This window comes from Parasteatoda tepidariorum, chromosome 5 (genome assembly GCF_043381705.1).
Source record: "Parasteatoda tepidariorum isolate YZ-2023 chromosome 5, CAS_Ptep_4.0, whole genome shotgun sequence".
Taxonomy (NCBI): domain Eukaryota; kingdom Metazoa; phylum Arthropoda; class Arachnida; order Araneae; family Theridiidae; genus Parasteatoda; species Parasteatoda tepidariorum.
The window spans coordinates 22,990,635-23,007,949 of record NC_092208.1 but is presented as its reverse complement, the minus strand read 5'-3'; the positions used below and the strand labels follow the sequence as shown (position 1 = coordinate 23,007,949).

General features: G+C 27.2%; 1 protein-coding gene across 1 annotated transcript in view; it reads right to left on the bottom strand.

Annotated features, from left to right (window-relative positions):
- Window positions 1–1,005: 1,005 nt before the first annotated feature.
- Window positions 1,006–17,315, bottom strand: part of LOC107442811 (lachesin) — a 236,387-nt gene continuing 220,077 nt past the window's right edge. Inside the window, exons 6-10 of the mRNA XM_016056467.3 lie at window positions 15,570–15,860; window positions 10,029–10,088; window positions 9,019–9,093; window positions 6,593–6,694; window positions 1,006–4,356 (exon numbers count right to left, since the gene is read on the bottom strand). Coding sequence (XP_015911953.2) covers window positions 4,235–4,356; window positions 6,593–6,694; window positions 9,019–9,093; window positions 10,029–10,088; window positions 15,570–15,860 — 650 coding nt within the window. The 3' untranslated portion in view covers window positions 1,006–4,234. The remainder of the gene's footprint in view (window positions 4,357–6,592; window positions 6,695–9,018; window positions 9,094–10,028; window positions 10,089–15,569; window positions 15,861–17,315) is intronic.

Sequence of the window (17,315 nt, the reverse complement as noted above, 5' to 3'; positions counted from 1 at the left end):
TTCATATGTCTATTTAATTTCCCTTTGTTTTATCTTCATTTTGAACTTTTATATATATATATATATATATATTATATGAAATAAATTTTCAGTAAAATAATTTATATTTATCTTTTACATTATCAGTATTGAATTAATAATATTTATTACTATTATTACTTTACTGTAGTAACTTAAATGACTACTCCTTAGCTCTATTTTTAATAATTTTTGATACAGTTACCAGGCTTATAGTTATTATTGATAAATTAAAGTATATTTTTATTAATTGCCAGATAAAAGAAAATAAAAATGGAAATTAAATTATTTTTTAAGGAAATTAAACTGTTATTTTATAAATAAAATTAAAATCTCAAACACTGAAAATGCTAAAAACATCCCAAGTGAATATAATGATAATATTTAAGTAATTGTCTACAATGCATTTAGATGATTAATTATTAAAATGTAAAAGTAAATTATTACTTGTGTTTCTTTGTTAAAGCAAATCAAAAATAAATAAGACATAATACAAAAAATGCATAGTTCGTCTTACGAACAAAAGGAAAAAATATTTTTATGTGTCTGACATATAAATGAATTGGTAAAATAAATAACTGAGGTTTTTACTGCCTTCAATAAACACAAGCTTCTATTTTAAAACTAATTTGTGAATATATTAATATTTATACATTTCAAGAAAAGCATATTAGTATTCTTATTGAAAGATTTCTTGGAGATTAAATGTATTAAATATTTTATTTTTAATTTGCTATTTAAGTATTTTTAAGTTAATAGGATTAAAAAATCAGTGATTTTTGTTCGTAACTTGTTTAAACATGTGAAAAAAATCAATCTACGTTAAAAATAGTTTTTTTTCATTTTGAAATGTATTAAAAATTTCTTATTAACCTTACTATCTGCATACATTTGGTAATTTGCTCATGTTCTTTAGTATTCTCACGATCTAAGCGCATGCGCATAGAGACTGACACGTTACACCACTTTGACGAGATACTAACAAAATCTGGAATGCATATTTTTATGTTGTTATGAATGATATATACACAATAATTTGTTCTATAGAAATGATAAGGATATTCTAAGTAAGGAATACAGGCATAGCACATTATTTTCAATGATTTTGATAAGAATATTAAAGTAAACAAACGTAATAATAATTCATTTTTGAAGAAAATCCAATATTCAAATCATCTCCAAAAAGTAAAACATCGAATAAAAACTGGTGAAGTCGATATTTTCAGAAATGAATGTCCCCTCAATTACTTTATAGCTTGATTTAATTCGAAGTAACTTTCTGTTTGGAAAAAAAAATAAAAATTATTTTCCAAAATTTCAATTTTAAAGCTCGTTTCCTCCAAAATCTGGGAGATTTTTTAAATTTATTAAATTATAATTACATTTACAATTTTGAATTTAAGATTTATTTGTTACGCAAACTTTTTTTGTAATTTAATACCGCAATAAGCCATTTAGCTCTAATATTAGGTTTTTTTTAAACATTTTTTTTATGTTCAGATACTGACAAGTGCACGTGCTCTTTAAATTTTTGGCTGAAAAATAGTTTTAAATGAACACAATATTTCAAATGAACCTTTTTTAACCATTGTTTTACTAACCTGATAGTTCGGATAACAGATAAAACAAAATAGCCTCTTTTATCATTTAAACAATTTTTCCATTTACAGTAGTTTACCTGAAAGTAAACATTAGTTGATAAATAAAGTTTATATTTATAGCAGCAAATTTCTTTTTATTTCTATTATTCTTTATTTCCATTATTTCTTTTATTCCATTACTTCTTTTTTCTATGCAATAAACTCCCATTCTATTCAACATCAATGCTTGTGAAAAAGGGTGGGAGAATATTTCAAGTATATTATGTTGTAAACTTCAATCTTTTTTTTAAGTAAGTATATCTACTTAAAGCTTAAATCTTTGTCTTTCAATTATTAAGCTCTCATCGCATTCAATAAAACAAAAGGATAGCTGCAAAATTTTCTGAATTTAAATAATAAATTAAAGGATATAATAAAATATAACCTAATAACAAAGGCGTTTTATCACGTTTTAGAATTTTACGAGTATGGGTATAAAAATAATCGACTACAAGGAGTTCAAATAATGAGGAACCTGCACGTTTTTTTTTTAAATTTTTGAACCGGAACTCTTTTATGACTATGGACACCAATTTCAGTTCAATGGAGTTACTGTTATTTTGTAATTAATGTTTGAAATTCGCACAAATAGCCCCACCCACTAAAACGCAGCTACTATCCCACGAAACATTTTCTTGCCTCCTGCTGATGTCAGAATTCTGGATCGCTACGAGATCCATATCACCTTCGAATAGAGCAAAAACTCGTGCCGTACCAAATATTAACTATCCGTAATGTATTGCACAATGTTGCAACAGCTACTTATTTAACAAACCAAATAAAATACTTTTTTTTTATATGAAATGGAGATGAAAACAAGAATGATGGAAAGTCAATAAACGTGATGGAGAAAAAAACGCAAACTGTTTGCAACTTCTTTATCATTCTGTTGTGGAGACTATTTTATGGACTTTATTTCATTTCAATATTGTAAGATTCATTTAATTTTGATAAGCTTCTCTGAATGAATCATTGATCACATTGAATTAAAACGTTTATTAAATGCCCTTAAAAGCACTCTTCTTTAGCGGACTGCATCTGGTAAACATGTTTTAGCCAATTGAAGCATTAATTCTTAAAATTCAACTTTCGCGTTCAGTTTATGATTCTGAATAAATTCAATATTCAGATCAGAAACATCATTACAAATGAAAAATTATTTATCTTACTCCTCTGCTTGCATCATATCAAAAAGTCAACACAATTTTGGCCAAATAAATAAGATATAAAAAAAAATCTTTGTACGCTACAATACTTTCCTATATGGCAAGCTTTGATCGGCTCCTTCCGTTCACTTTACATGTGAATTCTGACGTCATAAACAATTTTGACCTCTTTTTGTGACGACTGAAGTAAGTTTCGTTTTAAGTTAATTTCTACGCATAATTTGAAAAAATTCGTCTGAATTTAATGCTGAAATGACTTTTGAGAGTTTTAAGAGATGTTCTAACTAAAATAATCAGCATTATAATTAGTATTTCATGGCTATCCAACGCATTCAGGTTCCTCGTTATCGAAGTTATGGGAAAACAATAAAAGAAAAATGGAAATATGAGAAGGATGTATGGTTTGCTACGTTCTGTTTATGCCACTGGAATATTTCTTCCTACCAAGTTCAAAAAACAGTCACAAAGATTAGTAACATATAGCATACTTAATTTTAAAAAAATCTTTAACAAGTTACCAGAAATGGCAGCAATAAAAGTGGTAGAGTCTGAGAACAAATTTACCGCAAACGTGCAACATGTTCGATTTGAATAGCCTAACAAGCAGGATTAATTTTTTACAGTTTCTTCCACCCAGTAGTGCCACCTGTTAATGAAATTTGTAACTAATTTCGAAAATTTGCAGCAGTAATTATTCTGATTTCTTAAGCAAACCGTAAGTTTCAATCTCTTTTCGTGTTTCGTTATTTGTTTTTAAAATCAACAGGGGGACAACCTTGATTTAAGTTAAACAATGTTTTCTTTCTTCTTTATTTACTTCCAGATTACGCTGACTTACCCAGATTTGATACTTTGAAAAATATTTAATAATTTTCATAAAAAAATTGTATTATCTTCTTTTTAGGTTATATTTTAAAATTTTAGCTGGAAGACAAATCTAATGTATAAATGGTATTTTACGAATTCAAATAAAATAAAACAATTATTTATTTCTGCGCATTCCTTAATATAATATCCATATCAAGAAAAATACATATCACCTTTATTCAAAAGATGATCTTTTAATATACGTAGAGATATATGTATATGCTGGCGCAAATCGAAAGTTTAAACATAGAATAAAATGCAACTGAAAGGAGAAAGTATATACACTTATTTTATCGATAACATAAATAAATTGCTATGTACGATAATTTCAGCATTCATTCGAAGATGTCTCTAAAATTGTTTGAACAATGAGCTTGAAGTGTGAAAAATCAATTTTCGGTTCATTCACAAACATAAATTAAAATTCATTATTTAAATCCTGCTGCAAATCAGCACCAACGTTTGAAATTATAAATAGTTATAATGCTCGGTAGCTCCTTTCTTTCAGAGGATTGTATGAATTCGTCTCTTATCCAGCACGCATCAACGAATTAAGAGCCAGAGCAGGCATACAGTAACTGTAATAAAATTGAATGTTGTCTGATGACTGGCTGATGAGGGATGACTTTTTGATAGCCTCCGTCTGCTTTCTTTTCTTTCCCCACCTTGAAAAAAAATTAGTTAATGTTTTACTTGCATAAAGTTAGCACTAAATCTTTTCACTTATATTTATTAAAACATAAATTAAATTAATTCTTATAATTGTTATAAATTATATTATTTCTATTTTATGCCTGTCGTCAAACAGAAAACTCAGTTTTGAGTATTCTAGAACCAATGTTCAATACCCTAGTCTAGTAATTTTGAGCCCAATCCAGAAGATAAGGGAACTCCTGAATCAAGTATTAAGATAAATTTGCCTTCGTAGAAGACTTTTTGATTATATAATTCCACAATTGCGTTACAAGGAACGATAAACCACGAAAACCTTCCACGGTTAGCCTGACGGGAAGGAGACTTTTTTTTTCTTTCCTCCAAGCCCTGAGCATGTACCTAGGTTATGAAAACCCTTAACCATATAGCCCAGGACTTGGCCGCTGGTCCAGCTCCGCTCCAGCCTAAATAACATAATATTTAAAAAAAATTAAAAATTTTTTTAAAAAAAAAGAACAGATTTTACTGAAAGTGTGGAATTTAAGAAGAAATAAGACAAAAAAATATTATACATGTGAAGTGGGTATACATGTGAATACATGTGAAGATAGTCATTATCCGCTAAGAAGTTCATTACTGTTATTAATCTTTTGTTTAAAGTATTGTACGGAAAGGAGACTCTAACCCATGATCCGTCTACTACTGAAAATATTTTTCGTCAGCACTGTGATCAGTGCGAGTCGGGTTAGCAATTCGTATCAACCAGTCATCTCTGAGATTCGGACCCTGAGTAAGCCATTGGAAGTGAGCACTCTATCCCCTAAGCCGTCACGGCAAAAATTATATTGATTCTAGTAAAATAGTGGATTACTGTAACAGTCCGTTGTGGTAGAGGGTGGTATTAGAGTTTAAGTCTCCACAATTTTGTGATTAACAGCACGATGTTGGCAAAGAGGAAAAGACTGCGCAAGGACTGCTTTTACTCACTAAACAAACTAGTTAAAGCTGAGTTGCATTCTGGGACAGAACCCTTAACCTTTAATATAGCAGCACAGTGCCTCAACTATTATTGCATCGCAGTTCCATTCATTGAAAGATATTTTAATGAACTTTTCGAAGAACTAGAAATAATTTTGTAATTAACCTGATTACTGAAATTTTTATTACGTTCATTTCTATGTAGAACTAAAGGCATTGGAGCTGAGAACTAAGCGTCGTCATAAACGAATAAAAGTTTACGAGAAAAACATTTTTCTAACATGGATTGCAGGATAAATTATCTTTACAGAACAAAATCAAATATATAAAGGAAAGTATATTTTTTTCATGCTTTAAAATTATCAAATATTTAAATTTTTATACGGGAAACTTTATTTCGATGCAAATATCGCTTTGAATATCACATCATTGTTAAAGCTAGATAAATAAGATGGATACAAGAAATTTGAAATAGATGCATTTGTGAATAAAGTTCAAGTTTTATGAACTAGCGCATTCTTTTTACTCTACAAATTACCAATGGTATATTTATTTATTTTACGGTATAAGTTTTCGTTCCAATGGACTCGACTTATTCTCAAACTTTAACTTATTTATTTATTTGACGTATTGACAGAATTATTGTGGTTTCCTTTCGTTTTTTTACTGTATTTGTTTGTCTAAGCTTATTTCTCTCATTGTACAGTTATTTTGAAAATCAAAAACAAGGAGCTTTAATAAAATTTTCCGAGCGATTTGGTTTTCCCATTGAGTTAAAAACTGGGTAAATTTTAATATATTCCGCATAGTCCTTTTTGGGTGTAATATCCATAAAATCCATTTTTACCGTAAATAATTATACAATAATTTTTACAGTGTTTTAATTGAATAATCGAATTTTTATACCATAATTTGATCAAGTTTTAAGAGTGCATGCTACCGACAAATATATTTTTTGAAAACAACTAATTATTTTTTAAGCATAATTATAATAAATATGAAATATATTTTTAGTAATAGCTAGAAATAATATTTATTTAATTGAAACGGTGCTTTATTTAATTAAAAGGGGCTTTAATCACAAAATTAGAAATATTCGTCAATTATTACTCATTTATTTATGTAATTTTAAAGTACCCAAAGAGAAGCAAGCCCAAAGAGAAGAGAATGCGTACCTTTTACCCAAATCGATCCCATATAATTTGACTTATATATTACAGCTGCCTTATATAGTGGAGAATACATCATTTATTATGAGTCAAAACTTACTTTGTTCTCTGAATTCGTGATCGGAAGCTGCAGCTGCTGCAATTCCTCCAAGTGTACTTGCTTTATCAAGAAGCTCAGTGGACAATTCTGACTTTTTCGCAGCTGAAACAATAACATATTTATTTTGACTCAAATTTAAATCTTATCCAAATAATTTTAGAAAAATGGAGTTTTGTGTTCATGAATACTTAATTTCTAGTAAAGTGATAATTTTAAAAGAAATTATTTGAAGATAAATTAAATATTATTGTGAACTAAAAATCGGGAATACTTAACAAAACTTTTTTTTATCTTGTTTTCAAGTTGTTTTTTCGCGGTTTTCAAGCTTTCAAAAATCTTGTGTTTCAAATAAATGAGAAATAATGTTTCTGTTCTATTTAATATCCGGTGTAAGGAATATTTAAGCTTATCAGCTCTGTTTTAAAAACCTTGACTGCATTTTTTCAAAAAAATTATTTTTTTCTTAAGTTTTATTTCTTTTCTTATAATTTAAAAATAATAATCTGAGTAATAGATTAATTCAGAAAAATCTCACTTTTTTTTAATTATTTACTTTAATTTTTAAGGAGTTTTTTTTATAAATTTTCTTCAAACGTTATGCAAGGGAGGAAAATATACATGATATATATGATATTTTCTAATATTTTATTTCGATTCTTTCATAATTTAAAAATAATTATCTCAGAAACACATTGACGCAGGGATTTTCTAAGGTTTCTTAATTTTTTAATTTAATTTTTAAAGAGTTCATAATAAAAAATAATTTTAAAGACATTTTTAGAGACATTCATAAGATATCATGTAAGGAAGGAAAACATACATAATATATATGATTTTTTTCAAACACGTCATTTCTTTTTTTATGATTTAAAAATAATTATCTCAGAAATAGAGTAACTCAAGAATTTTTCAAAGAACTTCTTTTTCATTTTCTACTTTAGTTTTTAAATAATTTTTTAAGAGGTTTTCATAAAATATCATACAAGGAGGTAAATATACAGCTTTCACTTTTGCTTCTCTCAAAAAAATAATGATAACGAAAAACTAATGTATGAATTATTATTATATTTAAACATTAAAACTTCTTAATATTGAAGCATGATATTTTGCGTTGCACCAAAAGTTAAAAAAAAAATAATATTATCAGTTAATGTCCTTAAAAACTTCATATATTTACAAGCATTTTCGTTATTCATATTAAGGATCAAAATGACGCAAAAATTCAAAAAAAAAAAAAAAATACAGACAAAAGCAATTTTTTGTGGGTTTTTTCCCTTTAATTTACAAATACTGTACCTCACTCACATCTTAGGATTGTGTACTATCTCAAAACTCACTGTAAATCATTTGTAATGAAATTTTTATTTCTTGAATAAGCGTGCTTTTTACCGAACATAAAAAAAAAAATTAATCTACTGATAGGACGCCACTAGATGTTATTTTTACTTCCAAGAGAAATCTTAGTTTTTATTCGAATCAATTTATAAATACCGAATTTGTACGTAAAACAGATTTAACTATCTAAGCCGATTATTATAAATATAAATAATTTTTAAACTATTAGTAAAATAAAATTATGTTTTATTTACTAATCTTGACAAGCATTTAGACTGATTCAATCAACTTAAAATATGTCCATGCGCTTCTGATTTGATTCAATTCCTTTAAAAGTAGAACTTGATTAGATGTGAGAGACATAGATTTAGTAATCAAGATAAAATGTTTGGTATTATAATAAAATTAGCTAAAATGCATAATAGAACTTTTCCAAAATAGTAAAAAAAAAAAAAAAATATGAATGCTATTAGAAATAAAAAAATAAAAAGATATCGCATTTTTTCACCGTTTCTCCTTTTTTACTAAAGAAAAAGCATCGTAGTTGTCTCGTCTTGTTTAAGTTAATTTAAAATGATGTAACAAAACACGCAGGAGGATTTATTTAAATAAATTTTGTAATCTCTCTATTGAAATTGAATTAAATTTAAAGTATTTATTTAGAAATGGCGAATTTGTAAATAATTTCATTAATAGAATTAGTTTTTCAATTTGGTTTTAGCAATAAATCTCTAAACTATGCGTAATTTGCAATGTTTTGCAGCATGATTTTTTTTCATAAGGAACGGCAACAAAAATGCTTTGCGCCGTGGGAAATGGGAAAAAAATGAGGGAAAATTAGTAATATCTCAAACATAGCTGAAATAAAGTTAAAAGCAATAAATGTAAATGTATTTAATTATTAGTTTGTATTCAAACCAAAGTTTTCAAATATTTTTTTTGTTGATCCTGAAAAAAAATTCAATTTTGATTTTCTATTTTGTTTTGTTAGAAATTTCTTACTAAAAGTATTGCTTTCTGGAGAGATCCTTTGATTTTGGTATATATATATATATATATCTCACCGAAACAAATATAATGATCATACTCACAATCATTATCTTCTTTTAATAAAGAATGTTTCCAACTATTAAGTGGCAATTTCTCACTCGTCGTTTGTTGACTTCCTGTAAAAAAATAAATAAATAAACTAACTTTGATAAATATAAAATAAAAATTAGCAAAATAATGTACCTTATTTATTCAAACTAAAACTTTTGCATAAAACAAAGTTTAGAGACATATCAGTAAAAACGCGGTGCCTTAAAAATTCTATTATCTTTAAAAGTAAATAAATAAATGGAAATTTAATTTAGGAAAAGCAAATCTGCTGTTTGCTTTCATTTTTTAAAAATCGGTGGATAACTTTTGTCTCTTAAAATATAATAAGTTGACAAATTAACTATGAAATGGCGCATTAAGGATAGAAAACCAGACACTCGCATCCATGTTTGCAATTAAGATCCATTCTAAGTGATTTCTTTGTTAATTATTATTTATTTAGAAGAGACAAATTGATTGTCCTTTAGTAAAATTTCACGTCTAAATTTCCACCAGACAGTGATGTGGATATAAAAATGTCTTTAATTACGGTATTTATGATAAATGTTAAGTGATTATAAATGAATGTGCATTTTTTGAGTAACTATTTGAACGCTTAATACATTAATTTCTCTGTGTTTTGGGTTGGGTTCAAAATTGGCAAGTTAAAGTTTTTTTTATCGAGCAATTTCTGAAACATCGGTCATAAAATAAAGTAGTTCAGATGAGATTTCTACGCTTTCTTTAAAATTAAAAATGAAAATATTTCAATTTAATTAATTACCAGATAAATTTTTATTTAACTATAATATTATTATTACTATAGCTATATGTCTGTTGTGGAAATATTAATGTAGTTTATAGAGAACGTCTTACAGTAAGAACAGGTTGAAAGGAAAACAGTAAGAAGATAAGTTTTATTTTCTTTGAAAAATAACGCAAATTAATTCATTTTTGATTATCTTTATGTATTTTTTCCATCAACATTTTGTTATCTATGTATAAAAAATTAAAATCTTACCCTCAGTTTTGCTTGTATATTGAGGAGCAGGTGATGATGTTGTGGTTGGACGTGGAATTTCTGAAATACAAAAAAATAATTCGACTGAAAACAAGCACATTAATTGATTTTTTACCCTAGTGACTAGCAATTAGAATACAGTGCATTTTCTATATTATTAAGCAATTCTTTTGCAAACTTTTCGGGTGTCAAATATAATTCAACAGCCTCTAATTTATGTTATGATTTAAAATGAAATCATTGTTCACATTTAATTAAATCATCATTGTTCACATTTATTTAAATCATCATTGTTCACATTTATTTAAATCATCATTGTTCACATTTAATTATTTTAAAGCGGAATGCAACACACTGTGTGGTTATCTTCAAAATTACTACTCTGTTATAATCAGATTATTGTTCCTTCTGGTTTCAAGGATGTGGTAAAACTTGGTATATACGTATTGTGGAACACTGATAAAAATCGTTCAATAGACCAATAGGTGGCACTTTTCAAAGTTTTCGAGATAGTCACCGACTTTAATATTTCTAATTAGGAGAGGGAATTAAATGAGAGGGGAAAAGCGGATTTCAAAAGAGTTGTATTCACACTAGCACTGCTCGTCATATTGCCCCAATAGTTTATGGCTTCAGTTCGTGAAGTCATTTAAAGCTTGGCATATATTTTTTTATCCGAAACGGCATAGTTGTGATACTCGCAACCGGTTGAAAAAGTTTTTGACTTCTAAAGCAAACATAACACTTTTACCTATACATATGAGGAGTTTCTCTTCATTTGGCGTAACTGGGTTGAAATAACACGCAACTCTTTTAATCATGATATAAAAAATGAATCAACTGAACTCTGCTTTCCCCATCTGATACACTGGATGACAAACTCAAGCACTATCCATCTCTAGATGGCTCTGCAAAATCATTTAAGTTACATTTTAATTACGTTCATTAGATGTGACTTAAAGCTCAGTTAAAACTCAATTTAAAGCTGCTTGGTTGCTATTCAAGAAACGTTACATGATTTTATTGGGAAAATTTAATTTTTCTCTTATAAGGTTACATGTTAATACCAGGAAGGTTAATGACTTTTAGTAAAGAGGTTACTAAATTCATCATAAAGGTTTACGGTTAATTCTCAAAAAGTTACTGACTTTCAGAAATTAGGTTTCTAAATACATGAAAATGTTCGACGTTTTTCTGCTAGAAACATTTGTTGTATTACTAACTGTTTTATCTTTCATGGGGAATTCTGGATTATTGCTTTTGCGTATGATTTATTTATATTTAAATTCCTTTTACGGAGTAAAAAATAATTTTAATTTGATCGAATATTAAAATTACAAACAGAATATTAAGATACTCTATTGGTAAAATATTACATATCTATCAGAATAAAAATGCTTTAAACAAATTCGAAAAATATTCAGGATTCTACTTTTTTTTTTCGCTTCTATAAAAACTTTAATCATAAAATTTTGACAATTTAAATCGAAACGATGTAAAATTTATTTATGAAATGCGTGGGCAAATATTTGGAAAGAGAGCATGTTGAAGTTAAATATATTTTGTAACTCTAAAATCTGATTTTCGAAGTTCTTTCCATTTCGAACTTTTAAATAACTGTTTTTCTTAGCCTGGAGCTATTTTACGGCTCCTTTGGGAAATATTTCAGAATATGATTTTCGCGAACATCTTTTCCAGTCGCGTTTTCCTCTTAAATCAGAAGCCATTGAAGAAAAGACGTGTAAATAATTCATTGGTTAATCCATCTTTCGTCATAAAATAAAATTGATGTGAACGTCAACTAACACGCGTGATGATTACTTGATGGAATTCATTTGAAATCTCTACTGTCTCAAAGTTTTAGGATTTTACATAGATTAAAATAAAAGTGTTTCCCTGAATTCAAATTCAAAGAAAATTTAAAAAGTTTTATTTTTTTTAATTTATAGTTTTATTTTCATAATGAAAAAGCATTTTTTACAATCAGGTAAATGATGAAACTAGTTATTTTGAAATTTATAACAAAAAAGTGTGTTCAAAATTAATTACTAATTAATTAATACAAACGGTAGCACCATAATGCCATCATTATAATATATATAATTAATGTTTCATTTTTCCCAAATTACACTTCATACTTTGTATCGTTTATAAACATAGTTGTTTTTCAAATTATGCATCTTTTTAATAATTTATTCCGAATTTTTTGCAGGAATGAACAATAGATAAAAGTTTATTTCTTTCGTTCGTGCAGAAAAAAAGAAGATACAGTGACCTCTCACTTATGCAATACCTCTTTTATGCATCTTTTTCATTTATACGACGATTTTTATAGGTCCCAGTTCATTAGGGTAGGAAAATAATGATAAACATCCTTCGTTTATGCGTCGCTTTAAAAATAAATTTTTCAATTATGCACCGAAATTTTAGGCTAACATTTTAGTTTTTTTATCCTTTAAATATTTCTTTTTCTTAAAAAAATAGGTTTTAAATTATAAATTGAAGCAATTATATAAGCTCTCCTTGTTACAGATAAGAAGAAATATGTTGTTAGATCCTATTGAATTGTGCAGCATATTATGACGTCAGGTACTTTCTTTAGAAATTCATCAAGTGATGTTTCACCCCCTTCCATAAAACTCAAATTTTTTGTGAAAAACTGTTCATTTATATGTAACTTAAACTTGTGGAGTATGAGACCGTGGTGAATGTTCTCACGAGGATGATTAAGTTCCTCCAAATCACACAGTAGTATTAGAAGCTTTAGACACTATTCGTGACTATTTACAAATTAATCCTGCTTCTGAAACTCCCTTTTCCTATTTATATTAGCTGGAAAAAACTGTTTTTGAAATACGTTGGCAAAAACAAATACAAACATGTATTAAGGATTATTTTGTAAGAAAATAAATTATCCTTAGGTATGTTGTATTTTTTTTATCGTATAATTATAGTAAATACCAAAACAGTATAAATATTAACATTTAATCTTTAGAAACATATTTATTCATATTGCCCCTGCAATTTACATTGCTTTTTAGAAGTATTTCACTTATGCGCTTTTTTCTGTTGGCCCCTTACACCAGTGCATATTTGAGAGTTCACATTGTAAGAAAATGTCATTTAATTGGTTAAAAAAGATCAAATATTATAAATTTATTAACACATACTAAATCCACATTCCTGGGAAAAACTAAAAAGTTTCTCAAAGATTTAATATCTTAATATTAAAGTAAAAACATTCCCGCAACAGCTCGTTCAGAGCCAGGTGATCATAGTTGTTATAACTCCACAATATCATAGTGGTATGATTGGGACAATGTGGACACATTGAACAGTAGCCGATTATCTATCTATTAGTTATTTAGTATTTAGAATGATTGTTTTAGAAATTAGTCATTTATTTGTAAGTGAGAATTAAAAATAATGTATGGAATAGTAAGAAAAGATACTTACTATGTATTTAAAAGGAAAAAAAACTACAAAATGTGCGTAATTATCACAGCAAATAAAGAGGCGACATTTTTTAATAAAGATGCATGAATATTATGATGATAAAAAAGTTAATGAAAATTAGATTGAAATTTAATAGATAACTTTTACAGCTGAAAAAAAAACGTTTTTGAGAAATATAAATGTTTGTTCTAAAATTGGAGAGATATGATCAGCATCCGATCTAACTTCTCAACAATGCTAAAATAAATTTATTTCATACGCGATGAATGCAGCAACATGTCAATAAAGAGAGGTGGGTACTTAAACTACTTTTCAAGCAACATTTGTATGCCTGAAATATTATTCGTCTGTCAGTTATAATTATATTAATATACTTGACATTTGAAATCAATCTAAAAATAAAAATTTGGATTAATTGCAGATGAAACTCATCATTTTTGTAATTAATATTTTTAAATAAAAAAAAATTAGCTTAAGATTCTAAAGTTGTATACGTGTACGATTATTGGTAATTTATTTATGAACAATAATGAGACAAAATAAAACAAACACATGTTACCAAATTTTATTTGAAAATTACATTTCGCGTGAAATAAAAATAGCAATCTGTTGCCTGCTTATTTGTTTCAACAAACTACTGTTGACCATTTCAAATGGTTAGTTAAATTTCAGCCAGATAGTGTGGTTTTAAGTAGTTTCAACAGGAATGTTATCCTAACTAAACAGGATTGAGGATCGGTAGATGAAACTGCAGGTTTTTAAGCTCAAATATAGTATGACCATCAAGTTTGAATGATATTTTTTTTTCTTTTTGAGCAACTTTCAAGTAGTCATAAAAAAAAACTTGCCATGGTCTGCAGATGCGACAATAAACATTACGCAGCTCACAATCAGACTTTCATCCAATGATAAAGCGTGTTAGGCTCAATTATTGTGAACAGAATCGTTAAAAAAATAATATAATATCATTAGAGTATGTTTTTGATATGATATTATCACATGAAAAAAATATATAATTGTCCTAATACTTTCAAACATAAGTATCGGTACCATTATCAACGAAAAAGAGCATCATTAACAAGTATGGACAGAAATTATAATTTCGATTGTACAGAGTCACTAATAATTTCACCAATTCCCTAAAAATCTCGATAATAATCCATTAATGGGTTTACCAATAATTTCTAATAAATTCACTAATAATTAGGTCCAAAAAGATATTTCTGTTATGTAAATTGTAAATTTATTTATAGTGTGGCTTGATAGTCTAATAATTGAACTAGTTATTTCTATTAATTTCAAATGATTTTAGTAACATTAAGTTTCAACAAGGTTCTTTTTTGTTTTGAAAGCTATGTATTCCTCTACCATATATGTTACTCGATTAGGTTTGATAGGGTTTTAGTTTTAAGAATAATTTCTAAAAAGTTCTAAATTTCCCTTATTATTAGTTCGAATGAGTTTTTTTTTTCATTCGAAAATTATATATTTATTTACATTGTAGTTTAATATTGTCTTAGGATTGTACTAATTTCATGAATAATGATAATTTCTAGATTTCCCATATTATTAGTTCCAAAAAGAACTTTTTTCTTTCCAAAACTGTACATTTATTTACCTTGTAGCTTGGTACTTTTGAATAATTGTGCTAATGATTTCGTGATTTCACAAACATTATGATTCACTTTTTATTGATAGCTATGAATTTACTTACCATGTAACTTGATAGTGTTCTGTGGCTCAATGATTTTAAGAAAAAAATTCTAACAATTTCACGATTTCGCTAATAATGAGACATTTTTAGACAAAAAAGACATATTATAAAAGGACATATTTGGTTAACATGGAATTTGATAGTTCTTAATAAACTAATGGATCCCCTGTAAAGTTTAAAAATATTAAAGATTTTAACTATAATTTTATTTAAAAAAGAATTTTTTTTGTTCTGTAAGCTGTATATTTACTTACCATTTATCTTGATAGTGCGATGATTTCACTAATAACTTCAAACAATTTCATAATTTCAAGAATAATATGTTTTAAACAAAGGACTTTTTTCTGTCTGGAAAGTGGATATTTACTCACCATATAGCTTAATAGTTCCTTCAGTTTCACCCAAGGAGTTCTTCGCGACACACGTATAGGGGCCATAATCCTCTGGTTTCAAGTTTCGAATAAGAAGATGCATTTTACTCTTATAGGATCCCGAGTCTATGAGCATGCTGTTATACTTGGAATTAGAGAGAATCATGATTCCCCCTTCTCTTGTCCAGTACGTGACAGATTTGGGGTGACTTTCCAATCCGCAGTCCAAGAGGACGTCTGTATCGAGGGGTGCTCCAACCAATTGGTTTGGAATCCATATCATCGGTGCAACTAGAATGAAGATCACGTGATTTCATGGCACAACATTTTATCAAATTATTATTTTAACTTACATATGTATCACACTACATCAAATGACAGATACATATATTAAAAAATTTAATAATTATTATAATATTGATGAAAACATTAGAACTAATCAACAATGAATTGAATTTAGAATTAAATGCGATGTTATTTGCTTATTGTAAGGATAGTGGATGCAATTTTACCTTTTTTTGAATAACCGATGTACTAATTAAAATCTTAAAATACATATGATGTATTAGTTTTCTAATTAAGGATAAAACAAAATGTAACTATTTGAGAATGTGATGTCATTCATAAACCATTTTCTGTCTTTACACCTTTTATGTTACAAATTACTCAATTAAGCACTTTTATTCTGTTAACTTAAAATTTAATCTCTTAAGTTTATCTTACTATGAAAGCTGCAAGCTAATTCTCTCTTCTTGAGAATTTTCGCTTTTGTGCTTTGAATGCTTCCAGAATTTTCGAGCCATCAACAATCAGAAATGTCACTTAAAAATTTTTACCCAGTAAAATTTATCTAAAACTTTCTTAAATTTGTCTAAAAGTAGAAGGATGGTTTGTTTTCAGAAAAGAAATGATTAGGAAAATAGATATCACCTTAGATATTGTAGAAATTTCCAATTGTTGATAAAACTGCAACGGAGATATATGATAAGGACTTTTTATAAAGCCCGCTTGCGAATTTCTAAAAGGTTGCAACTCCTAGTGAATAGGATTTTCTACCTTTTATGTGACAAAAATATAATAAAAAAATAAAGAAGCTTGAAAATAAGGGCTTAAAATTATTTCTGACTGATTTCCAGATTTTTGTGCTGTCAGCATTCCTACAAATATTTTTCCCTCTTTAAGTTCATTTAACTTTTTGCTTAAGGAAATATTTTCGCTACGCTTCAAAAACAATCATACATTTATGCTCCACTTTTACTATTATAGAAGTAATATGTTTTTGACAATTTTGCGGGATATTAAAAATACTTAGAAAATGCTTTAATTGATAAGTAAGTACGTAAATTTCTTTTAAAAAAGTATATCTATCTTTCAAATACAAAGAAATAGATTGTTTCGGATACACTTCATTCTCATGAAAAATGTGATATAAGGCAATTATCATTAATCCATTAAGCAATTAATTTTATTTCTTTATAATAAGTTAAAAGCTTAAACTAAAAATTTTGTATGCGAATTTAGTTCCGTAAACAATTACAAATCATGAATTACAAATCATGATAAATCTTAGAACATATATTTTTTATTTTCGAGAAATGAAAAAAAACTACTGTGATTATAATTATGTTTTAAACCCTTTTTAATAAAATGTGAACCACTTTATGTATCGATAAAAAGAAAAAAAAATTAGCGGGTACAAGTTAAATTTTTGATACTTTTAAAAAGAAATGTGCATTAAGGAATAGA